At 40.0% G+C, this 27,145-nt stretch overlaps 2 protein-coding genes across 2 annotated transcripts in view; one reads left to right on the top strand and one right to left on the bottom strand.

The window, feature by feature from the left end:
* Nucleotides 1–1,300: 1,300 nt before the first annotated feature.
* On the bottom strand, nucleotides 1,301–20,065 carry LOC143286740 (peroxisomal membrane protein PEX16-like). Its single transcript, XM_076594462.1, has 10 exons — nucleotides 19,932–20,065; nucleotides 19,372–19,493; nucleotides 18,059–18,192; nucleotides 16,724–16,856; nucleotides 15,128–15,227; nucleotides 13,306–13,455; nucleotides 11,530–11,602; nucleotides 9,840–9,959; nucleotides 5,455–5,519; nucleotides 1,301–4,946 (listed from the first exon to the last, which is right to left on the bottom strand). The coding sequence occupies exons 1-10, from the start codon at nucleotides 20,047–20,049 to the stop codon at nucleotides 4,885–4,887; spliced, it is 1,077 nt and encodes a 358-aa protein (XP_076450577.1). The 5' UTR covers nucleotides 20,050–20,065; the 3' UTR covers nucleotides 1,301–4,884.
* Nucleotides 20,066–20,188: 123 nt separating this feature from the next.
* Nucleotides 20,189–27,145, top strand: part of LOC143286415 (xylosyl- and glucuronyltransferase LARGE1-like) — a 32,319-nt gene continuing 25,362 nt past the window's right edge. Inside the window, exons 1-5 of the mRNA XM_076593976.1 lie at nucleotides 20,189–20,238; nucleotides 20,887–20,963; nucleotides 22,814–22,912; nucleotides 24,740–24,851; nucleotides 25,911–26,016. Coding sequence (XP_076450091.1) covers nucleotides 22,816–22,912; nucleotides 24,740–24,851; nucleotides 25,911–26,016 — 315 coding nt within the window. The 5' untranslated portion in view covers nucleotides 20,189–20,238; nucleotides 20,887–20,963; nucleotides 22,814–22,815. The remainder of the gene's footprint in view (nucleotides 20,239–20,886; nucleotides 20,964–22,813; nucleotides 22,913–24,739; nucleotides 24,852–25,910; nucleotides 26,017–27,145) is intronic.

The following is a 27,145-nucleotide window of genomic DNA, read 5'->3' on the forward strand; positions in this document are numbered from 1 at the left end:
ATTTTTTCAGTTTCAGCAGAAAGCACAAATCTATTTAAAAAAGCCTTTCTTTTAATCATTCTTATTTTACAGATAATCAAACCAGAAAAAAATAGTCAATAACAATATGGATGCATTCGTTCACATGCATTCGCATACACACATTCATGCAAGCACTCACATTGGACAAACCACCTGTTTGTGTTGTGTATCATTCTGGCAGCAAATTAATTCACATACAGAATAACCAAAAACATAGAATAAGTAAGTAGTATACATCATTCTGAGAAACCAAAATCAACAAGCAACAATAAGCATTAGATAATTAAGTGTATACATGATTCTGAGAAATCAAAATCAACAAGCAACAATAAGCATTAGCCATGTTTTGTTTTTGTTGCTTTTTATGCAGTAAATCACCAATGACAATGTAGATACATAACCAAAACATTTGTTCCCACATGTGATTGAAAGAACAAGTATGTTGCAACAGACACAAAGAAGAAAACTTCAATCAAACCCATGTTTCCTTGAAATTTTTCCACGCAGTCTTTGAAACCCATGGATCAGGGAATGGTGGTGATTACAAACCATTAAAACAGCACTTTCACTACAACTGGTTTCCCACATCTTACTGTTTCACAAACATTTTCTGTCTTTTTCTTCTCTTTTTAACTGAGGCAGAGAGGGATAAGGATCAGAAGATGCAGAGTACTTAACAAACAAGAGCTTTAAAATGGAATCAAGACTTGTTCAAAAGATGAAAGTGTACTGTGTCAGCAGGAAGCACACACACACATTGCGCACTCACACACACACACATGCTGCGCACTCACACACACACACACACTGCGCACTCATACACACACACACACACACACAGTTGCACACTCACATACACATACAAGCACTCTCAAACACAAACTGTGTCTGGTGGGGATGTGAGTGAAGTTCAAAATAAGCAACATCATTATTGATGTCTACAAACAGAACAATTTCAACAAAACAAAACAAAAATGTTAAACATCAAAACGTTCCTTCAATTCAAACCAAAAAGCACTCCTCATAACAGAATGCTCTGTTCTCTGACAATTTGAACACGCAGATGTCTCACGTCATTTAGTGTTGTAACTTATATTTGAGTTCCCATCCACCATATGAATATATTGGGGTTTTTTGTTGTTGTTTTTTTAATGTATTCAAAGTCCTTTCACTCCTCTCCCACAGTCAACTTTTCTCATAGAACTGAAAGAAGGCAAAACAGTTCCATCCACTGCCTGACCATTTCCCCCCCTCGCCCTCAAACCCCTCCCCCCCAAACCTCTTGACCCCTCCCCCTCCTAAAAGAAAATCAACTGACAGTGGATATGCTGCTACCTGACAGCAGATCCTGCCATGTCATGTTACAAACAGAAGTACTGCAGGGACTCATTCTGTGTCCACATGCGAGTCAAATTCATTTTTCAATGCATCTTCCTGATGACAGACAGATCAGTCAGCTGTTAAAATCAACACGCATCTTGATCTGAGAGGGGGACAGAGGCTGATCAGTCACCTGTTCCGTCTGTTGTATGTGTTCAGTTTTATAAACAACAACGTGTGTCACCTGCTCTGTGTATGAAACTGCAGACACAGACTTGATATGAATAAATAAATAGCAGGGCTTTCTCGAGATGAGACAGCATGATGGTGGGAAAACAGTTGTGAAGGATGCTAGACTAGAGAGAAAGACATTCACATGACAGGCTCAGAAACAGAAATAAGACAGCAACGGCAGATGTGTGAGAAGTCTGATGTAAGTGGAACAACGTGTATAGTACTACAGTAAGACTGTCGTCATTGGTTTGTATGTTCATGATTTAACAATATCAACACATCTCAATCTGAGAGAGGAACAGAGGCTGATCAGCGGACAGAAATGGAATGTAAATCATGATGAAATCAAACACAGCAGTTAGTCAGTGCAGTACAAATGATCGTTCATCCATCCAGCATCACCACACGTTTCTGAACCCCAGCAGCAATCATTAAGGAGTAGTACCATGAGCAATTGTAAAAAGCAAAAGTGTAGCAAAATCCAAACATGCCAGATACATTTGATGACAGCAAGAAAACAACATTCTCTTCTGAAGTGACTCTGCCTACACACAAACCCATCAACCACATGTGTGATAATTTTCATCGATGCCAGTGTAACTCACTGTGAAGACATTAAATCTTCTGTGAGCTTTGATCAAGGTCCATTCACTAGTCACTATAGCCAATGCGTCAGTCAGCCAATTCAAAGCAAAAAGATAGCAAAGTATAAGATCAGACACAAGGGAAATAAACTTATTCATTACATATTAAACATTTAACAACTTTAAAACAAAATTTCGATTCATCTACTTATGGAAAATAATGGCCTGACCATCCCGAAAGGCCAGTTTACAAGTGTAAGAAATTGACAACAACAAAAAAAAGAGACAAATTAACATTCAAGATATAAACAATAACAACATAAGGCATAAAAATTAACATTCAAGATTTAAAAAAAAAAATCAACATAATAAATTTAACATTCAAGATTTTAAAAAAAAATCAACATAAGAAACACATTCATTCCAAACAGATCAAATAAACATAGTTGTTATAGTATACAACAACAACAAAAAGAAAAGAAAAAGAGAACGAAAGAAAAACAAGGACTGACCTGTAAAAGCTGCTAAATGCACAAACAATGAGCATGGCATTAGGGAGGTCACACTGTGGGTCTATGTAAGTCTTATTCACATCCAACAAAGTGCTTCATCTTTAAGTCCTAATGCCAAATTACCCACAAAACAGTGTTTCTCACTCTTTCGGTCAATACGGGATAAGACTTTTCACACTGAAGCAGAGACATTCTTGACCCTATTCATTTTTAAAGCGTTAAATCAGTATGATACTAAGAAAGTTTGTTTCTTTTCAATGTTTTTGGATTCGACATTCTTGACCCTATTCATTTTTGTATTTGTATTTTGTATTTGTATTTCTTTTTATCACGAGATTTCTCTGTGTGAAATTCAGGCTGCTCTCCCCAGGGAGAGCACGTCGCTACACTACAGCACCTCCCATTTTTTTGTATTTTTTCCTGTGTGCAGTTTTATTTGCTTTTTCTATTGAAGTGGATTTTTCTACAGAATTTTGCCAAGAACAATCCTTTTGTTGCCGTGGGTTCTTTTACGTGCGCTAAGTGCATGCTGCACACGGAACCTCGGTTTATCGTCTCATCCGAATGACTAGCGTCCAGACCACCACTCAAGGTCTACTGGAGGGAGAGAAAATATCAGCGGCTGAGCCGCGATTCGAACCAGCGCGTTCAGATTTTCTTGTTTCCTAGGCGGACGCGTAACCTCTAGGCCATCACTCCACATTAAAGCCTTTAAATCTCTGATACAAAAAAAGTATTGTTTTTTTCAACATCTTTGGGGTTTTCACAAATTAACCATAATAACTGAATTTAAAACACCAGCATTTAAAAGAAACAAAAAAACAACAACCCCAAAACATGCACTTTGTTCTGTATTTTGGATGTGACAGCAAAATGCCGGTGAAAGATTCGAGGAGAAACAACAAAGAACAAACTGAAGCAGTTGCAGTCAACTCTAGCAGTGTCCCCAGTTCAAATGCTGCACCACTGCTTGCAGTTTTTTTTTTTTTTTTTTTTGTTGCTGCCTCATCATCTGCACCGTTTCAGTGGCATTACTCCCAGGCCGCTCATTTAGATTCCCCAACACACAGCCACCCCCGGGTTCGTCCGTCGCAGTTCCAGCGTCGGCAGTCCACAGGGAGCCATCGATGTTAGGTCGCCAGGAGGCCACACACCAGAGGAGACCCTGCACTGCTGCTGAGTCACTTCGGTGGTGTTCAGTGGTGCCTGTTCTGATTTAACGTACTTAGGACACCACCTACTAAGCCCCCTACTAACGACAATAATGGCTTAGTCGTGGAGCCAGACTGAGTGAGCGTCCCTCCCAGAGTGGAGACCGCCACCACGTCCCTCAAACAACAGCCCCCCCATGAGTCTGCCGACACTGACAACATTGACAGGACTCACCCCAAGCATGGAAGTGGAGGGGTATCGAAACTGAGGTCGCCATGAGAGAAGGGCATGAGAGGCCACAGACTTGAGACTGTTTTTTTTATACTGATGATGAAGGAGGAGGAGGATGATGATGACGATGTTGCTATGGAGGTCCATTTTGGTTTGGGACTGCGTGACAAGGCTGTACTCTACGCTTCCTGTCATAATGATATCCCGGCATTAACCAAGCCCGAGAGATACAGACACTTGCAGTGTTGGTCAGGTAATTAGAGCAACACACCCAAAGACGCATCCTTGAAGTGGATGACACTCGACTGTGTGGTCCCAGTCTCCCCATTTAAGCCCACAGCACACTCAACTCTGGGTAGGAGCCGGCCACAGGCCGAAAAACCCACCTCCGCTGGGATTCGAACCCGCGTCCTCCCAGCCGTCAGTCCATGATGCTAACCACTTCGCCACGGCGGCTAGTCAGTATTTGTTTTGTGGTGACGCGTTACTGTGTACACAATCACAACTTGTGCCTACTTATTTTAGCAGTCACAATTAGTAGATATTTATTTTATTCAGAAAAATAAATAAACAGAGAATATCATCTTCTAGAATGAGCAGTATTTTTTGCATAGATTTTGGATTTTCTTGCTTTAAAATTTCTGAAGGTTCAAAGTAACAATAGAGAATAATCAGAAAAAAAGCTGATGCCCCAAATGCTTAAAACATGTCAGTTTGGGTGCAGATGTGCACATACACATACACACACACACACACACACCCATATATGGCACATGTACACAGCACACATGCACACACACACACACACAACTGGACGGTGTCCAGGGCAGTTACGTTGACCAGATGTAGAAGTAAACTTTCTGCCACTCTGGGATGTAGTCCAGCAAAGGACCTGAACATCAACAAAACAAAATCACCAAAAACTAACACACACTGCAAAAGATCTTACAATTTACAGTCACAATACAAATATCTTATAGATCAGTGCGTGCGTGCACACACACACCACACAGAGTCCTAAACAAACAGACATACATAAATGCACAATCCCAAACACATACACAAACACACACTCACAAACACATACACACACAGTCCTCAAAACACACACACACACACACACACACACGCTCATGCTTACACCCCACACATACACATCACATCGAGTCCAAAACAATCACACACACACACACACACACACACACATACACATACACACACACACACGCAGTCCTAAACACAGAGAAAAACATACACGCACAGTCCCAAATACACACACATATACACACACGCACGCACACACACACACACACACACACACACACAACACAGAGTTCCCAATACACTGACACACACACTATGACACAGAGAGGATGGCCAGACAAAGAGGAAATACTCACGCATGAGCAGTGACATGCCAGGCACGTTGTCAGCCATCATTTTCAGCAACATCACGATCTTTCCTCTGTACACAACATCACACAGACATCAGTATCCCAACATCTTTCCTCTGTACACAACATCACAGACATCAGTATCCCAACATCTTTCCTCTGTACACAACATCACACAGACATCAGTATCCCAACATCTTTCCTCTGTACACAACATCACAGACATCAGTATCCCAACATCTTTCCTCTGTACATAACATCACAGACATCAGTATCCCAACATCTTTCCTCTGTACACAACATCACACAGACATCAGTATCCCAACATCTTTCCTCTGTACACAACATCACACAGACATCAGTATCCCAACATCTTTCCTCTGTACATAACATCACAGACATCAGTATCCCAACATCTTTCCTCTGTACACAACATCACACTGACATCAGTATCCCAACATCTTTCCTCTGTACACAATATAACACAGACATCAGTATCCCAACATCTTTCCTCTGTACACAACATCACACTGACATCAGTATCCCAACATCTTTCCTCTGTACACAACATCACACAGACATCAGTATCCCAACATCTTTCCTCTGTACAGAACATCACACAGACATCAGTATCCCAACATCTTTCCTCTGTACACAACATCACACAGACATCAGTATCCCAACATCTTTCCTCTGTACACAACATCACACAGACATCAGTATCCCAACATCTTTCCTCTGTACAGAACATCACACAGACATCAGTATCCCAACATCTTTCCTCTGTACACAACATCACACAGACATCAGTATCCCAACATCTTTCCTCTGTAGACAACATCACACAGACATCAGTATCCCAACATCTTTCCTCTGTACATAACATCACACAGACATCAGTATCCCAACATCTTTCCTCTGTACACAACATCACACAGACATCAGTATCCCAACATCTTTCCTCTGTACAGAACATCACACAGACATCAGTATCCCAACATCTTTCCTCTGTACACAACATCACACAGACATCAGTATCCCAACATCTTTCCTCTGTACATAACATCACAGACATCAGTATCCCAACATCTTTCCTCTGTACACAACATCACACAGACATCAGTATCCCAACATCTTTCCTCTGTACACAACATCACAGACATCAGTATCCCAACATATTTCCTCTGTACATAACATCACAGACATCAGTATCCCAACATCTTTCCTCTGTACACAATATAACACAGACATCAGTATCCCAACATCTTTCCTCTGTACACAACATCACACAGACATCAGTATCCCAACATCTTTCCTCTGTACATAACATCACAGACATCAGTATCCCAACATCTTTCCTCTGTACACAATATAACACAGACATCAGTATCCCAACATCTTTCCTCTGTACACAACATCACACAGACATCAGTATCCCAACATCTTTCCTCTGTACACAGCATCACACTGACATCAGTATCCCAACATCTTTCCTCTGTACACAACATCACACAGACATCAGTATCCCAACATCTTTCCTCTGTATACAACATCACACAGACATCAGTATCCCAACATCTTTCCTCTGTACACAACATCACAGACATCAGTATCCCAACATCTTTCCTCTGTACACAACATCACACAGACATCAGTATCCCAACATCTTTCCTCTGTACACAACATCACACAGACATCAGTATCCCAACATCTTTCCTCTGTACACAACATCACACAGACATCAGTATCCCAACATCTTTCCTCTGTACACAACATCACACAGACATCAGTATCCCAACATCTTTCCTCTGTACACAACATCACAGACATCAGTATCCCAACATCTTTCCTCTGTACACAACATCACAGACATCAGTATCCCAACATCTTTCCTCTGTACACAACATCACACAGACATCAGTATCCCAACATCTTTCCTCTGTACATAACATCACAGACATCAGTATCCCAACATCTTTCCTCTGTACACAACATCACACAGACATCAGTATCCCAACATCTTTCCTCTGTACATAACATCACAGACATCAGTATCCCAACATCTTTCCTCTGTACACAACATCACACAGACATCAGTATCCCAACATCTTTCCTCTGTACATAACATCACAGACATCAGTTTCACCAACATGATGATCTTTCCTCTGCACACAACACTATACACAGGCATCAGTTTGACAAACATGATCTTTCCTCTGTGCACAACATCAAAGACATCAGTTTGATCTTCCTCTGTAAATAACACCACACAGACATCAACTTGAGCAACATGATCTTTCTTCTGTAAACAACATCATACAGATATCAGTTTGATCAACACAATCTTTCTTCTGTGCACAACATCACACAGACATCAGTTTGATCTCTCCTCTGTACACAACATCACACAGACATCAATTTGATCAACATGATCTTTCCTCTGTGCACAACATCAGACAGACATCAGTTTGATCTCTCCTCTGTTCATAACATCTCACAGACATCAGTTTCAACAACGTGACAATTTTTCCTCTGTACACAATATCACAGACATCAGTTTCAACAACATGACAATTTTTCCTCTGTACACAACACCACACAGACATCAGTTTCAACAACATGACAATTTTTCCTCTGTACACAACATCACACAGACATCAGTTTCAACAACATGATCTTTTCTCTGTACACAACACCACACAGACCTCAGTTTAATCTATGTACACAACATCACACAGACATCAGTTTCAACAACATGACAATTTTTCCTCTGTACACAATTTTAAACTTTGACTGTGTTTTATGCACCATTCCTTTATAAGTGTCATTACTGATGCCAAAGTGCGCACTCACTGTGAATATCTGTCACAGAACTGAGAACCCAGGAGATACTTGATTCCTCACCTGATTGAACTCACTCTATGTCATATACTATCTGTCACTGTCAGTGTCATGACTGTAGCAGCCAGAGTGAGCACTCACTGTGAATATCTGTCACAGAATGGAGAGCCCAAGAGATGCTTGATTCCTCACCTAACTGAACTCACTCGATGTCAAAAACTATTTGTCACTGTCAGTGTCATGACTGTAGCAGACAGAGCAAGCACTAACTGTAAATATCTGTCACAGAATGGAGACCTCAGGAGATAGGAAATATATATAGAAACGTATAAAATACAAAAAAAAAACTTAGGACAGGTCAGGAAATCCAAGATGGCTGCCGGAAAAGAGGATGCTGCTTTCGGTAGCACAAGGGAGGTAACTACCAAGGGAGGCTATTTGCCGCAGCTTCTTTTGATTTCAACTGCATAGTGGACTAGTAGTCTGGACAGGACAGGAATCCAGACCCCTGCCGGAGTCTGCACCAGTGGGTCACGGTTAAGTATGTGTAATTTAAAACTTGATTCCTCACCTAATTGAACTCACTCTATATCATATACGATTTGTCACTGTCAGTGTCATGACTGTAGCAGCCAAAGCGAGTGCTCACTGTGAATATCTGTCATAGAATGGTGAGCCCAGAAGATACTTGATTCCTCACCAAACTGAACTCACTCTATGTCATATACTATTTGTCACTGTCAGTGTCATGACTGTAGCAGACAGAGCAAGCACTCACTGTGAATATCTGTCATAGAATGGAGACCTCAGGAGATAGGAAATATATATAGAAACGTATAAAACGCAAAAAAACTTAGCCACAAATGTAGGACAGGTCAGGAAATCCAAGATGGCTGCCGGAAAAGAGGACGCTGCTTTCGGTAACACAAGGGAGGTAACCACCAAGGGAGGCTATTTGCCGCAGCTTCTCTTGATTTCTCTGCATAGTGGACTAGTAGTCTGGACAGGACAAGAATCCAGACCCCTGCCGGAGTCTGCACCACTGGGTCACGGTTAAGTATGTGTAATTTAAAACTTGATTCCTCACCTAACTGAACTCACTCTATGTCATATACTATTTGTCACTGTCAGTGTCATGACTAGCAGCCAGAGTGAGCACTCACTGTGAATATCTGTCACAGAATTGAGAGCCCAGGAGATACTTGATTCCTCACCTAACTGAACTCACTCTATGTCATATACTATTTGTCACTGTCAGTGTCATGACTGTAGCAGACAGAGCGAGCACTCACTGTGAATATCTGTCATAGAATGGTGAGCCCAGGAGATACTTGATTCCTCACCTAACTGAACTCACTCTATGTCATATACTATTTGTCACTGACAGTGTCATGACTGTAGCAGCCAGAGTGAACACTCACTGTGAACATCTGTCACAGAATGGAGAGACCAAGAGATACTTGATTCCTCACCTAACTGAACTCACTCTATGTCATATACTATTTGTCACTGACAGTGTCGTGACTGTAGCAGACAGAGCAAGCACTCACTGTGAATATCTGTCATAGAATGGAGACCTCAGGAGGTACAGCAGCAGCATCATACACCGCCTGCGCATCTCTCCCTGTTCGTTGAGGTTCAAGTCCTTGGGGTCGCCAAGCAGACACAAGCTGTTAACGCCAAAAAAAGCAGAAGACCGAAATACATTAATATCACAGAATGGATCAAAACCAAAAGAATGAAAATAAAACAATTAAAAAAAAGGGTAACACCAAACTTATCATGTTTCTGCTTGTATTTAAAGCTGACTAGCTGTTTTTTTGTTGTTGTTTTTATTGTTTTTTGGTGTGTGTGTGTGTTGTTTTTTTTTGGGTGGTGGTGGTGGTTTTTTTTGTTTTGTTTTGTTTCGGTGGGTAGGTTATAAACAATTCCTGAATGAATTGTATGCCCTTAAAAAAAAAAAAAAAAAAAAAAAGTCCATGAAAACTATCGTAGTTCCTGTTAGAGACCCAAATAACATCACCAAAATGTCTGGTTATAATGCGTCCATAATAAATGACAGGTACTGGACACCTCATAACCAGGGTCCTTAATAACTAAGATGTTGGGCACATACTTCTGGCACTGTGTAGACAAACATATCCAGTTGCAACAACAGGCTTAAATCTTTGCCACATGACAACAATGTTGACCAATGCTGACTTGCATGTCTATACATTTGGAAAAGGTTGACCTGCGTGGTTCATAAATTTGGAAAAGGCTGATCTTCATGTTAACAAAAATGGAAAAGGTTAAAAACAACAATTACAACAACAACAAGAGAGGCAAGGCCTTCAAGACTCACTTGTGATACACTTAAAAAAAAATCCAAGCTTTTCATGTATTGAGTATAATTTCAAAATGTAATGTTTAAGATGAGAAAGATCAGTTTAAAGCAAATTAAGTCCCCCTAGCATTAATTACAGAGTAATTTCCCTTTTTTACTATCTACATCAAAACGTTTGCAAATAAATAAAACTTCCATGCTTTGCAAAAGAAGTTCCTGTTTGAACAAAAAATGATAATAATGACTGCTCTTGTTGCTGGGTCAGAATATCAGATCAAAGTGCCAAGTTTAGAGAATACAAAAAATATAAATATAACAGTATATTAGGCTTCATTTTTTATTTTTTTGTGCCCATCCCAGAGGTGCAATATTGTTTTAAACAAGATGACTGGAAAGCACTGAATTTTTCCTATTTTTATGCCTAATTTGGCGTCAACTGACAAAGTATTTGCAGAGAAAATGTCAGTGTTAAAGTTTACCACGGACACACAGACAGACAACCGAACACCGGGTTAAAACATAGACTCACTTTGTTTACACAAGTGAGTCAAAAAACCAATGTTGACCAATTATTTTATCAAGGACAAGAAGACAATCCAACAGACAAAAAACACAGCTGCACAGAACGATGAAATGTAAACAGTACATCATACCTGAACTTAAAATGTACTATTCATTTGGAATCTGTATTTCAGGTTTTCTGGCAATCCTTTTTGAAATTTTTTTTTTTTAAGATTAAAAAAAAAAAGAGGAAAAAAACGAAAAAAAAACAACCCAAAAACAGGCATTTTCATGACAGCTGATTAACACAACATCTTTTTGTACAGTCTGTGTTGGATAAAAAGTCACGCATGGATGGACGTACAATGAAATTCTGTATTTCACTGATCAGTGCAGTCCCCATGGCGACCTACCTGGTGACATCCAGGCCTCCTGACAGAAGCCATGGTTTCCATGACGACAGACCAAACAGGTACAGACTGGACACTGTCCACCATCAAGGAAAACACGTTTTGTAGCACCACTCAATGCTTTGTTTTTTCTTAAAGAGTTGCAGTAAACAGCTTTTATATCGGCCGTAGCTACTTTCGTTTTTTCCGCATAGGTGGGTAGTAGTTTGCACAGGACAGGAATGAGACCTCTGCCAGAGTCTGCACTAGTGGGTCACAGTTAAGTATATGTAATTAAAATTACTATTTGGGGAAAAAGGAATTCTTTTCAGGAGGTTATTATCCATAGCTAGTTTCGCTTTCTCCAGATTGGAAGGTTTGCACAGGACAGAAAACCACATTTTGTAGCACCAGTCAACAAATACATACTTTTTTTTTGAAAGAGTTGCAGAAAACAGCTTTTATATTACTATCTGGGGAAAAAGGAAATTTTTCAGGAGGTTATTATCCATAGCCACATTCGTTTTCTCCATACAGGTAGTTAGTAGTTTGCACAGGACAGGAAACCACATGTTGTAGCACCACTCAACAAATACATACTTTCTTTTTTCTGAAAGAGTTGCAGTAAACAGCTTTTATATCACTATTTGGGGAAAAGGGAATTTTTTCAGGAGGTTATCATCCATAGCTACTTTTGCTTTCTCCGCATAGGTAGGTTTGCAAAGGACAGGAAAAAACATTTTGTAGCACCACTCAACAAATACATACTTTGATTTTTTCTGAAAGAGTTGCAGTAAACAGCCTTTATATTACTATTTGGGGAAAAGGGAATTTTTTCAGGAGGTTATTATCCATAGCTACTTTTGCTCTGAATAGGTACTTTTGCACAGGACAGAAAACCACATTTTGTAGCACCACTCAACAAATACATACTTTGTTTTTTTCTGAAAGAGTTGCAGTAAACAGCTTTTATATTGCTATTAGGGGGAAAGGGACATTTTTTCAGGGGGTTATTATCCATAGCTACTTTCGCTTTCTCCACATAGGTAGATAGTAGTTTGCACAGGACAGGAATCTAAGCCCTGCCAGAGTCTGCATAATGGGGTCACAGTGAAGTATGTGCAATTAGAAGTGGGTTTTTTTTTTTTTTTTGTCTTTTAAAAAAAATAAAACAGGGCTAGAAATTCCCAGATGATTTTTAGTTTCCTGGGGACAAGTGGATAAAAAAAAACAACACACAAAATCAATCTGTGTGGCTGAGGCCTGGGTCAGCCAGTGGAGAGATGGTTCAGTCACGCATGGTCGTGACCCCAAACTCCCTCAAGAAAAACATGGTACGTGAATAAAGAAACATCCACAACATACCTCACACAGATATTTGATAAAGAGTTAGGACCATGGGTACACAATGTATGGTTTATAGCAACACAGAGTAAATGATTGTATGGTGGTGGTACCAAAGAAAAGGAATGGTTTATAGCAACACAGAATAAAGCATGGTATGCGTTCTAAATCCTGCCGTCTCCGAAACTGTGGGTCACAATGAACCCTGAATGATTTTTCTTTTTCTGCCCCATCATCTCACTGTTTCAGTGACATCACTCCCACACCACTCATTCTAAGTCCCTGATAAACAACCCCACTAAAGTTTGTTAACGCAGTACCAGTGGCAGCAATCCACACAGACCCATTGATGTTTGGTCACCAGAAGGCCACACAACAGAGGAGACCCTGCCCTGCTGCTAAGTCACTTGAATGGTCAGTGTCATGAGCAGAGCGTGCACACTAAGGAAAGGATACAGTGCACGATAGGCCTGGCAATGTGAAGCGTTTCTCCCCACAGGCGCTGAGAATTGAGAGGGGAGGGAAACAGGTTTTCTCTGGCTGCCTTCTTCCCTTCTGTCCTCATGCCGGGTAAGTGCCAGTCCCTGTGGCTCAGCTGGGGTGGTGCTGCACAAAGGTGCAAGTGTACCCATATAAACAAAAGCGCAAGTGTACCCACATATATAAGTGCACTGCAATTTGCCCATACAATCGCAATGCTGCCATTATGTGTACTGCAGCAATAGAGAGCAATACTCATATATAAACTGTACACTATATTTGTCAATATACTCTGTGAACTGCAGTAACACAGAGTGCATGTATACCAATATACAAGAGCAATGCTATTGTTGATTCAATCTTAACACTGCCGTCCAGTGAACTGCAACAACAAGGGTGCATGTACACCCATGCAAAAGTGCACTGCAATTGCCAGTACAAGCTTAACACTGACATTCTGCGTACTGCAGTAATTTAAGTTAAAATACTACTTCTTGCAATCCAGTGTCATGTACAGAAAATGCACAGACCAATTTCACCTGTGATATTTGACAAATCAATGTAATGAATCTGATATATTTTCGGTTGCCATTTACTGCAATCCAAAGTAATGCTGTATTACAAATTTAGTTCACAACTGCTGGAATCCAGTATTATTAGAGCAATCCAATATCACTAACTATTCACTGCAGTTTGATGACAAACAGCAATACAATTTCAATCACATTGTTTGTAACATATATATTCGCTGGCAGAATAACATTTTGAGGGTGAAATCTGCATGTAGTAAAAACATACACAGAAAACAACACAGACTACACAAAATGAGAAAACAGAGATCAATCATGAAGATCTTCTGAATGATAAAAACACAGATCAATCATAAGAACTTTTGCAGAAACTTTAACAGCAAGAACATCAAACACAGATCAACCAACCCTAAAGATTTTCTGCAGAAACTAAAAACAGCAACAAACAGAGATCAACCATAAAAAACTGTAGAAATTTTAAAAACAACACAAACAAATTAATCATAAAGAACTGTAAAAACTTTAGAAACAACAACAACAACAAAAACTAAAAGAACCATCATAAAGAACGCCTGTAGAACAACAACAAATCAGATCAACCGAAAAGAACTCCTGTAAAAACTTTAAAAACAACAACCAGAGAATTTGGCACTGTTAAAGTTTACCACACACACACACACACACACAACTGAACAACAGGTTATAACATAGACTCATTTTGTTTACACAAGTGAGTCAACAAAAAGATCAATCATAAAGAACTATAGAAACTTTGACAACAACAACAACAAAAAGATCAATTACAAAGAAACTTTAACAACAGTTTCAGTTTCTCAAGGAGGCGTCACTGCGTTCAGACAAATCCATATACACTACACCACATCTGCTCGGCAGATGCCTAACAGCAGCATAACCCAGCGCGCTTGTCAGGCCTTGAGTGCATGCTTATGTATTTGTGTACCTATCAGAGTGGATTTCTTTTAACATAATTTTGCCAGAGGACAACACTCGCGTTGCCATGGGTTCTTTTTCAGCACACCAAGTGCATACTGTACACGGGACCTCGGTTTATCATCTCATCTGAAAGACTAGACGCTCAGTTTGATTCTCCAGTCAAACTTGGGAGGAAGGGCGAGAGTGGGATTCGAACCCAGACCCTCACAGAATCTCTGTACTGGCAGCTGAGCGTCTTAACCATTCTGCCACCTTCCTCCTAACAACAACAACAACAAACAAAGAAGGGAGGAGAGATGGACAGTGTCACCTACCCATGGCCAGAGTCCTCATCACTTTGCCTGATCGTTTCAGGGTGACGGTGATGGGCACATGGATTCCATTCGGCATGTCGGTGCCACTCTCTTCTACGTCCTGGTCAGTTCACAGACAGCACCACTCTCAACTGTTTCTTCGTCACCACAGTGAACATTCCATTAACTCTGTTACTGTCTCACACTCTGCTCCACTGTACAGATCATCCCCATCACCATCGTAATCAACATCTTCCTTATCATCATCACTGTCATCCTAATCATAATCAACCTCACTGAACTCACAATAATTACTCCACAAGAAAAAAACAACATAGTAAGCAGTTCATTTTCTTTTTAAAACCCTTTTTTCTTGGACATTTGTGGGAAAAATTAATACACTGGTTACTTGATGCTGCACTGAAAGAAAGAGAAAAGTGCTGTACCTTTCCGTTACAAGTTACTAACATGGTGTTCATGTAATTACTACTGAAAAACTGAAAAATATACTTTCCAATCGGCAAGTATAAATTGTGAGCAAATTCAGTTCACTGTAAAAAAAATAAAAATATTTAAAAAAAAGGGGGGGGATATGGGGGGGGGGGGGGGGGGTCAATGCAGGTAAATTCCTGTATTTCATACCTTGGATCTTTAAAGAAAGTTTCGGCATAACTTCTTTTGTATTTTAGCCTGCTGTGCACTAAATTCCCTCTGTTACTGTATTACTGTGAAGTATTATACAATATTGCTCTCCATAAAGACAGCATATCATCAGTGTACATCATTATCAACACTTTTACTCTACCATTTTGGCAGCCATTCACCGTTTTCAGGGGTGATCATGCTGGACATGTTCATGTTTCCCTATCCCGTATAATGCTGACTTGGATAACATGACCTGTAGTATGTGTATTTCATCTTCAGCATATGTATAAATACAAAGTGAATCAAGAAAGCAGCAAGTCTACATATATCTGCTGACTGGGAAGACTAAAAAAAAAAAATAATAATAATGTCCACCCCAAACCCACCAAATGCCACTAGCAGGGTTTACAACAGAACCCAAACACTGAAACTAATTATAAGTCCCAAACTCTAACAACTCAGCTACTGTGTCCAAGGAACAGCCCATACCAACATCTAGCTGAATTTCACTGGGCTGTAGATGAAGACCTTAGTGAAGGCTATCAGACGGCCAGCCTCTAAGTCTGACTACACATTTACCCTGCTTTACCAAGGATCTGATCACACATTTACCCTGCTTTACCCAGCCTCTGACCACACTTTTACCCTGCTTTACCAGCCTCTGATCACACTTTACCCTGCTTTACCCAGCCTCTGATCACACTTTTACCCTGCTTTACCCAGCCTCTGACCACACTTTTACCCTGCTTTACCCAGCCTCTGATCACACTTTAACCCTGCTTTACCCAGCCTCTGATCACACTTTTACCCTGCTTTACCCAGCCTCTGATCACACTTTTACCTAGCCTCTGACCACACTTTTACCCTGCTTTACCCAGCCTCTGATCACACTTTTACCCTGCTTTACCCAGCGTCTGACCACACTTAACCTGCATTACCCACCCCCCAGTCTATCACCTCAGACACACCCACCTCCTGCTGCTGACTCTGCTGCTGCTCGTCCCCCTTGTCGTCGGTCAGGAGGCGTCGGTTCAGGGGGCAGATAGGGGGCACTGGTTGTATCCCCGCCTTGAAGTACACCAACAGCAGGTAGCGGGCTACAGCTCTGTCACAGGCACGTTCAAAAGTATTGTTGTCAATGCCAAAGATAATCATCATGAAACAGATTATTTTCAATGCACAAATCTGCACACACACACACACACACACACACACACATATATATACAGTAACACACACACACTTGTCAATGCCAGAGGTTATCAACATTTAACAGATTTTCTTCATTACACACACACACACACACACACACACACACACATATGCACACACACACAAACACATACAGAAGTTTTGCCAGCACTAAAGAATAAGAGCAATAAGTGTCAACAAAACTGGTAATTAAAGAAAAAAAAAAGAAGAAAAACATAACAGAAATAATATACAATAGTTTATCGATGAAAAATAGAAAAATACTAACATTCCACTGATTGATTTATTATTCATTCCAACAACAAATCACTGATTGATTTATCATTCATTCCAACAATAAATCACAATACTGGATGTAGTCAACTGAAATATTGATATTACTCCTTTTGTGCTCATGTGCTCACTTCCCCAACCGACCACCCTTTCTCTGTAATTCTTCGTGTTCTTTATTTTCATTTCTTCAAAGTTCAGAAACCTGCGTGTCATCTTTAATTGGTGAGAATCTGAAAACCTAGCCTAATAAAGCACAAGTCTGTAAAAATCGGTACACTATTATTAGCTAAACACACACTGACAATCTCTGTAGAGTATCTGATCGGTAAACAAAGATATATATATATATATATGCATGCATTCAAGGCCTGACCAATGTGTTTGGGTTATGCTGCTTGTCAGCATCTGCCCAGCAGATTTCGTGTAGCATGAGTGGATTTTTCCGAATGCAATGACAATATCCTTGACTCACCGCCATACGCGACTTTTGTTGACTTGACAGTGCACCACCATAGGCAACTTTTGTCAACATCAAGGGGTCATGTTGGTAAGACCATTTTTCACATTGTAACTAAGCTTGACAGCTGCAGCCAGTTTCCTTCCAATAGAACAATGACTAAAATTTGCCCCCTAACCATGTTTGAAGTGCACAAATCCACTGTGTTGTTTTGACATGAACTGAAGCCTGTGACTGACAGCATTGTTTCACAAATATCTGGTGCTAGGGAGTGTTTTTCACACAGAAACTTGGCGATGAAAGAGTTTACGATAAACTGAAATAAGAGTGTCCTATGATGGGGAAAGATCAAAGAGTTCACTGACTTGGCGATCTGGATGGCGGTGATGGCGATCCAGCGTCCTGTCTGTCCCCACAGGCGCAGCGCCGTCATCTCAATGAACACCTCCACGTACTCCAACACCGTGATGATGCGCATCAGCTGCTTCTGGCTGGCCGTCTGTTATTTCAAACTTATCTTGTACAAGTTGTAGTATACATTTACAACGTACATCACATGCATTCACATTAATCACAGACACACAGTAACAACTAGATTTTTTTTCCATTCAATAATTTTTCAACACTTGACACTTACATGTCAATGTTTTAGTAAAACTGATTATCACATAAGATTAATATTACAAACAAAAGTACGTCCTTTATCTTCCATTCAGTTCTTTCCCCTTGTGCGTGCATGCATGTGTGTGTGTGTGTGTGTGTGTGTGTGTGTGTGTGTGTTCTTCAGTTTTCTTCAGTTTAACGTCTATTCACTATAAGTGTTTTTAGACGGAAAGGAGTAAAGTAGTGTATAAAGGAAAGGGAATGCATGTGAATATTAGTGTAAAAAAAAAAAAAGAAGAAGAAGAAAAAAAAAAGAAAGTTCATGTTATGTATCAGAGGAAAAGTATATTATAAGAAAAAGTCTAAAGAGGTTGTGGTGTGTATTGTATATGGATATCAACAAGTATTAACCTACAACAATGTAAATATAAATAACAGTATTAAATATAATACATCAAAGGAGGATACCAACTGGACTGGAGTTTAAAATTTCTGAAAACATTCTAAGCAATGAATAATCATTCAAAATCTTTTCAGTGGCTAATGAAATATTGGAAGAAAAGTCATCAGCTACATCTTTTGGAAGTAACTGTCTTATGCTCGGACAATGAATGAGTAGATGGCTTACAGTTATTTGCTTACCGCATATACATTTTATATTTTTTTAAAATTTTGTACGAAAGGCATTTAAACGAAGTCTATACTTGTGTGTGTGTGTGTGTGTGTGTGTGTGTGTGTGTGTGTGTGTGTGTGTGTGTGTGTGTGTGTGTGTGTGTGTGTGTGAAAGCCATTACAATCTTCTGCCTGGCTGTTACTGTTAGTGTTACTGGACAAGAATTTGTACCATTCCTTTCCGTTAGTTTTCCAGTCAACAACAACTGAATTATTACTTATTACAACATATATGGGAAGAGAGAGAGAGAGAGAGAGACAGACAGACAGACAGACAGACAAGAGATACTCATCATAAAGAGATAGAATGAGACTGACAAGACAGACAGACAGATGCATACACACACACAACACAACACAACACCCACACACACACAGGGAGACAGAGATGTGACCATCTTACAGTTTTTGGAATGGCCCCATCAATGACAGCCTTCTTCCTCAGAATGGCATCATTCAGCATCACTATCAGGTTCGAAGCTGTGTAAAACAGCTCCGACAACACCTGGGAATCATGGAAGCGGCCTGCAACAGAAATGCCAAATCACTGTGTGTGTGTGTGTGTGTGTGTGTGTTTCCGGATTGAGTTTTTCAAGACCTGATCAGCGTGTTGAGTTCTGCAATGGTCATGCATCTGCACCTTTTATTTTCCAATAGATGTGGTGTAGCGTGTATGGATCTGTTCGCACGCTGACACCTTAAAACCGAAACTATGTGTGTGTGTTGTGATGTGCGATTCTATTCTGAATTTGTTCTCCATGAATCAAATTATGAATTCAATATAATGATCATCTACTTTTTTCATGTGCTGATTTTGCACGACTGTGCAGCTAAAACTCAGGCGTCATATCAAAGTCCAACTCAAGTGAAGTCTACTGTCTACGCATCTGAAAGTGGAACAGTTTATCTCGAACATCGTACGGCCTCGACGCAGCACTGACAGGGTCTAAGTGAAGCACAAACCTGCAACAAGGTATGATGAAACCCTGAACACTGACTCTAACTGGGTAACAAGCTGTGGGTTTTTGGCAACAGCTCTTTTGTATTCTGCGAACAAGTTCTTCACGTACTGTGAAGCCATGATGTTGTTTTGGAACAGATAGTGTGTGAAGCACAGAGGGCTTTGATTGGCAATTCGGGACTTTGACAACCAATCACTCGTTGTAAAACATTTTATTTTCTGCATCAGGGGACGCAATTCTTATTCACTCTCATTCAGGCAACTCTGCGTCTGCTTCAGTACATTGGGCTGTCGACGTTTACATCCTATGTAAGTTGTATTTCATTATTGAATTACCGATATTTTAATCAGTACTCTGTTTTAACATGATTTCGTTCCATAGTTGTGAATAAAAATGAGCACAAAAACAGCAGATCTTCTTAATGAATGGTTTCCCACTCAGCGGTTTTCATTGCTTTGATAGCCTCGAGTATCACAACTATGATTGTGGGATGATCAGTGATGAAGGAAATGATTTCCAAAGTGGTGTCCCAATGATAAATGTGTCGGAGAGCAACGCATTAAAAAGGACATTAGTGCTTGTACGTTTGTGAAATTGTTTATTCACTATCAAAAATTCATCGATTGAATAACACTGTAGTTTAGGTTTCAGAAAAGGGGGCATTCTTTCACTTTTATCAGGCACAAAGCTTAAATAACTTTTTTCCTTCTAAAACTGATCATACTTACGCCTTCCGTGAAATTCTAAAATCATTTATCCATGCATCAGTGGAACCCCCCCCCCCAAAAAAAGTAATATTCAATCTCACTTAAAGTTATACCTGCAATGCCTGTTGAAAAAAACAAAACAAACTTCATCAAAAAATGATAATCCACTTTTCATATTCATTTTTGTTATGGTTTGCTGTATGAATAATCAAATGGCATCAGTTGTCAAATGGTGTTGCATTATGGCAGATGTGCACTGGTGCAAGAGGATCTCCGGCAGATCGATGGGATTACATGATTGTGAACCTATTTCCTGGAATTAAAAGGTAATTGTAGATTAAACTTTGCTTTAGTCATTTCTCTGTGTGTGCATAAAATGGTTACCGGTTGTTTTGCCCCCTTGTCAGTTGACCCCCAACCAATTTGCCCCTGAGCTGGCCAGTTTGCCCCCATACCACAGGTCATTTCGCCCCTTTTTCTGTTGATTCACCCCCAACCAGTTCATAAAGTATAAACATTTGATTGTGTATTGTTTTCTGTGATTTCGCAGAAGGCAAGTGGTAGTAATGATTATAGCCAAAACAGAGGATGGCTCGAAAATTGAACTGGATCAATAAAATCAAATCTTTGCCGCACCGCCTGCTATGTTTATCCCTTAGAGGGGAGACAAGCCTGCTAAAACAAATAGGCCTACATAGCCTAGGGTTAATGAAACAGAAACAGTTTCTGAAAAGGTAAATTAAAAACCATAAAACTAGTAAGAAGGATGATAGCAGAAATCCACGACGTGGAATCTTGGATTTCTGATAATAGGATAGGCCTATGCATTTATAGAATAGGATAGGCCTATGCATCTATAGGCCAAAAGTTATTATTAGCCTATAATAGGCCTTTGCACTTTTTATCCTGGGTGTATGTTTGCAAATAAAAACATAAAAACTACATTCTGTCTTTGACTTTATTGGGCAAACACACACACACACTTCTTTCACTGGTATCAATTGCGCATGCAATATCACAGTCTGTTAGCGATATTGAACTATCTGTCTGAACCAGGCAGCTAGGAGCGAAACAATGGCAAAGGGGGCAAACTCACTGGGGGCAAACTGGCAATGGGGCGAACCTGTTGGGGGCGAACTGACAATGGGGCAAAATGACCTGTTACCTATAAAATGTGTGTGTTTTGGGTGTGTCCATGCTTGTGTGTGTGTGTGTGTGTGTGTGTGTTTAAACAGTTCATTTTTGCTGTCATTTGTGTGTATGTACTGTGAATGCACATGTTTGTACTTGCCTTCATTCAAATTTTAATGGATTAGATTAGATTGATTATGAAGGTCTGCAGATGTCAGTTTAGAAAAGAATGCTGCTCTGGTATGGCCATTTAACAAGATCCAGTGGACTTGCTAAGACAGTCCTCCAAGGAACTGTTGATGGAGGAAGACAGAGCAGGAGACAGAAAAAACCTGATGGACTGACAACATTGCAGAATGGACAGGAAAACCATTTGTGGAGACCCAGGCTCTGACTCAAAACTGACAGACCTGGTGGAATCTATATTATGTACATTGTTATTATTATTTATCATTATTATTACCTGGTGAATAGTTCTTTTGTACGGCACCCCATTGACTCTTATTAACAAAGATAGGGAGAACAAGAAGAAGAAATTTTGATTTATGTCTGTTTTTCATGAATATATGATATACAAAAACCTGTTCAGTTTAGAAAAAATTTTGATTTATTTTACTATGATTTAGTGACCCACAGTTTAGTAAAACGTTTGATTTCTTTAAAGATTTCTTTTACTATGATTTAGTGACCGAAAGCTAGTAGTACTACCAATAATAGTAGAACTGGAAGTAGAATATTACTTTGAAAAACATGTGTGCCATCACTATTCTGTTTTGATTTTCATGAAAAATCTTGTTAGTGGTACTCACATCAAAATACCTTGCTATTCAATAATTTAAAGAAATATTACTATTACTCTATAAGCACAGAAAAATGTTTTCTTTTTTTTTGTCAAAAAAAAAGAAGAAGAAGAAGAGCTAAAGATATCTTGCCTTTTAAGCTGTTGAAAAAGTATTGAATTGTCATTAGTGTGTGTGTATATTTTGCCCTGTGTATGTATACCAAGATCTGCATTTCACTGATGGTGACTGTTGCCTTTGTTCAGAGATGCTGGTACGTTTGCACAAGAAAGTCCTGGTCATTCTGCTGACTGTGGGAGCAGTGCCTGTCATGTACATGCTGCACTTCATCCTCACTTCAGAAGGTTGGTGTAATGTCTACATGTTTTGTATATATAAGTCTGTTTGTATAAACAGACATTATGATAAGATTGATTATTGACAACCCAGGCAGTTCAAGAATCTGTATATTGTTAACTGAACAGATGGCATTACAGATGTGGTGTAGCGTACATGGATTTGTCCGAACACAGTGACGCCTCCTTGAGAAACTGAAACTGACACAAATGAAGACCACCACTCCTACCATCACCCTTACCCTCAGCAATGTTCCATGTTTCAAACAGCTTGGTCAGGATGATCTGAGCGATGGAATCAGAAATGAAGTGGAAGTGGAGCGGGTTAAAAGATCGCAGCTCAAACATCGAGTTGGTTATTCTGTTGTACAAAATAACAGCGACTCTGCAGTTGGTTATCTGCCACTTTCTTTTCTTTTTTTTCTTTTTCTTTTTTTTTTGTGTTTTGCTGGAAGACATAGAACAAGCTCCCTGATAACCTCCGTCATTCTGATTCCTTCGCATCTTTTAAATCTCGTCTCAAAACTCACCTTTTCCCTCAGCAGTAAGTTCAATTGTGGCAGGTCCACTTCCTTTGCGTTAGCTGTGCTTGACTATGTGTGTATACATATGTATGTGTACATAACTACATGCATGTATATGAATGTGTATTGTGTATGCGTGAGTTTATGTAAGTTTGTGCCTGCCTATGTGTGCGTATGTGTTAGGGTAGCTGTTAGATACACATGTATTGTTAAAATGTATGTATGCAGTGTGTGTGTGTGTGTGTGTGTGTGTCGTGTGTGTGTGTGTATGTAACATAGATGTAATGTTTTATGTTAACAAAGCGTTTTTGTAAAGCACCTAGAGCAGATTTCTGGATAGTGTGCTATATAAGTATCCATTATTATTATTATTAAAAACAATTCCTGGCTAATTTTGTTAGTGACAACGCTTTTCAGTATTACTTGACGATTTATACCATGTACATGCTTATGGAAAAAGAAAATAAAGAAGGAAAAGGAGGAGTCAGCATGCTTGTTATGGAAGAAACAGCATCTGATCTTTTTGTTTGATATCTTCTTCTTCTTCTTCTGCGTTCGTGGGCTGCAACTCCCACGTTCACTCGTATGCACACGAGTGGGCTTTTACGTGTATGACCGTTTTTACCCCGCCATGTAGGCAGCCATACTCCGTTTTCGGGGGTGTGCATGCTGGGTATGTTCTTGTTTCCATAACCCACCGAACGCTGACATGGATTACAGGATCTTTAACGTGCGCGTTTGATCTTCTGCTTGCATATACACATGAAGGGGGTTCAGGCACTAGCAGGTCTGCACATATGTTGACCTGGGAGATCGTAAAAATCTCCACCCTTCACCCACCAGGCGCCGTCACCATGATTCGAACCTGGGACCCTCAGATTGACAGTCCAACGCTTTAACCACTCGGCTATTGCGCCCGTCTTTTGTTTGATATGATGTCTGTGTTTTATGAAGATCTCAAAAATAAACCTTGTGAAAATGAAACAATAATACAATGTAATGCAACACACCACAACTGGACACAACGCATTGCAATGCAGCACAACGCATTGCAATGCAACACAACATGACACAGCATGACAGGACACGACACAACACGACACAATGCAACACAACACAAAGCAACAACACAATGCAGCACAACACAATGCAACACACCACAACACATCACAACACAATGCAACACATCACGCATCACAACACACACACACACACACACACACACACACACACACACACACACAGAGGAGTAAATGTAACATTCACATGAATGAAAAAAAACCTTTACATATTTTGACTCCTCTGTTTCCAGATGTATTCACCAGCAGTTCAGAAAAACTGGAGGCCAGACTCCTGGAGTCCAGAGTGGTGCAGCGTCTACGTGACACGGAAAATCAGAACATGGTACTGCGTAAAGAACTCAGGTCAGTTATAACTCTATTGTATTGTATTGTGTTGTATTGTATCGTATTGTATCGTATTGTATTGAATTGAATTGTATTGTATTGTATTGCATTGGATTGTATTGTATGACACGGAAAATCAGAACATGGTTCTGCAGTTATAACTATATTGTATTGTATTGTGTTGTGTTGTGTTGTGTTGTGTTGTGTTGCATTGCATTGTATTGTGTTGCATTGCATTGCATTGTTTTGTCTTGTCTTGTCTTGTATTGTATTGTACTGTATTGCTCATCTTCACTTGTTTGTGAAGGAGAATCAACAACATCACTGAACTGTATTAATTTTAGTCAACAAATTTCATTGTGTGAATTTTGGGCTGCTGTCCTCAGGGAGAGCATAGCACCACCATTTTCTTTTCGTTTCTTTTTTTTATATCTGCACATGTGTCTGGTTTACTATCAAAGTGGATTTTGCGAATTTTGCCATGGACTGCCATTTTGTTGCCATGGATTCTGTTACTTGCACACAGGATCTTGGTTTATTGTCAAATCTGAACGACTTATAGTCATTTCATCAATGTTTTAAACATCTCGTAAGTGTAGATACACTTTGGACAAAGTCATTTTGGTTGCTTTGAGTCTTGGGGGATTTTGAAATATTGCATAGAGGTTTGTTATTATCTTCATCAAAGTCTGTCAAATTATGATTTTTGAGAAGCGATGAATACCAAGACCTTTTGGCCTTGAGCCCGTATAAGGATTAAGATAATAGTCCTTTTCAGTTTATGAATTTTTCTTTGTATTTCTCTTTTCCTCAGTGTCTACTCATCTCAGGTTCTCTTTAAGCCCCTTTTCCCCCATCTTCAACCAGACACATTGTAATCATCTCTGTTTTATCCATATTCACTTTTACCACTTCTTTTCTCCATCCATTATTTCATGTTATATTGTATGTCAGATTCAGAGGTCCATACCTGAGATACAGTGCAGTTTGGCACCCCTTGAACTGTGTTTTCAATGTTATATATTCTGTTTTCTTTTAGTGTATGAAAATGAAATGTCTATTTTGTTTGTGATCCAGTCAAACCCAGAACGAACTGCTACGGCTTCAGATGACGCTGGCAGCTGCAAACGACTCCTCTAAAATGAAGTGCTTGAACGCTGAGCCAGATGTCCCTAAGTGTGAGGTATGGATGATCTGTGACAGCAATAAAGAGTGTAGTTGTGTGTTTTCTATCACTTGTGTTTCGATACCATTTAAAACTTAGTCATATTTCATTCATTTTGCCCATCGCTCCTGGTGGAGCATAGGCCATCGACGACCCCTCGCCATCGCACTCTGTTCTGGGCTGTTCTGGCCATTCCAGTCCAGTTGGTCCCTTGCTGCTTCAGCTGTGCCTCGGTATCTCGCCTCCAGCTGTTGCGAGGCCGGCCTCTCTTCCTCTTTCCCTGCGGGTTCCAGGTCAGGGCTTGGCGTGTGATGCTGGACGCTGGCTTCCTGAGGGTGTGTCCGATCCAGCCCCACTTCCTCCGCAGTATCTGCTTGGCCACTGGTTCCTGTCCCACTCTCTCCCACAGATCTTCGTTTTGGATCTTCTCCTGCCATCAGATCTTGTAGATGCGCCTCAGACAGGTGTTGAAGAATGTCTGAATCTTCTGCTGCATCGTCTGTGTTAAAACTTAGTGAAAATTATTTATGTTAAGGCGTTTTCATCAAATTTATACATAAGAAAAAGACTTGTTAATTCTTTTGTGTTTGTGGGCCGCAACTTGCATGCTTGCTTGTTTTGAGCTACAAGTGGGGTTTAATGTCTTTGTTCCATTTTACTCTGCCATTTAGGCAGCCATATTCTGTCTTGAGATGTGCATACAAGGTATGTTCATGTTTTCACAACCCACCAGACACTGACATGGAATATGGTGTCTTGAAGGTGCACACTTTTGATTATTTGCATGAAGGGGATAGCAAGTTAGCACAAATATCAACCTTGGGGATAGGGGTGACAGGTGTGGTGGTCAGTGTTTAGAGAGTTGGATTCTTGCCTTTGTTTCCTGAGTTCGATCCCCTGGTTTTGGTGTCAGGGTACAGGTGATTCACATAGCCATTGAGTTGTTGATGTGCTACAGGTAAATTTCATAGCCATTGAGTTTTGTGATGCTGCAGATGATTCACATTACCATTCAGTTTTTGTGGTGCTACAGGTGATTCACATAGCCATTGAGTTTTTGTCATGCTACAGATGATTCACATAAGCATTGTATGTCACGCTATAGATAATTGACATAGCCAACATGTGGTTGTTGTAGGACAGGTAA

Source organism: Babylonia areolata, chromosome 10, assembly GCF_041734735.1.
Source record: "Babylonia areolata isolate BAREFJ2019XMU chromosome 10, ASM4173473v1, whole genome shotgun sequence".
In the NCBI taxonomy this organism is placed as follows: domain Eukaryota; kingdom Metazoa; phylum Mollusca; class Gastropoda; order Neogastropoda; family Buccinidae; genus Babylonia; species Babylonia areolata.

Bases quoted from the DNA above. Each gene is read 5' to 3' on its own strand.
- LOC143286740 (XM_076594462.1), bottom strand. From the start codon at position 20,049: ATGGCTTCACAGTACGTGAAGAACTTGTTCGCAGAATACAAAAGAGCT. The intron at 15,228-16,723 runs GTGGGTGTGTCT...TGAACTGACCAG, and splicing joins AGCAGAGTCAGCAGCAGGAG to GACGTAGAAGAGAGTGGCAC. The intron at 9,960-11,529 runs GTAGGTCGCCAT...TGGCGTTAACAG, and splicing joins GGAGGCCTGGATGTCACCAG to CTTGTGTCTGCTTGGCGACC.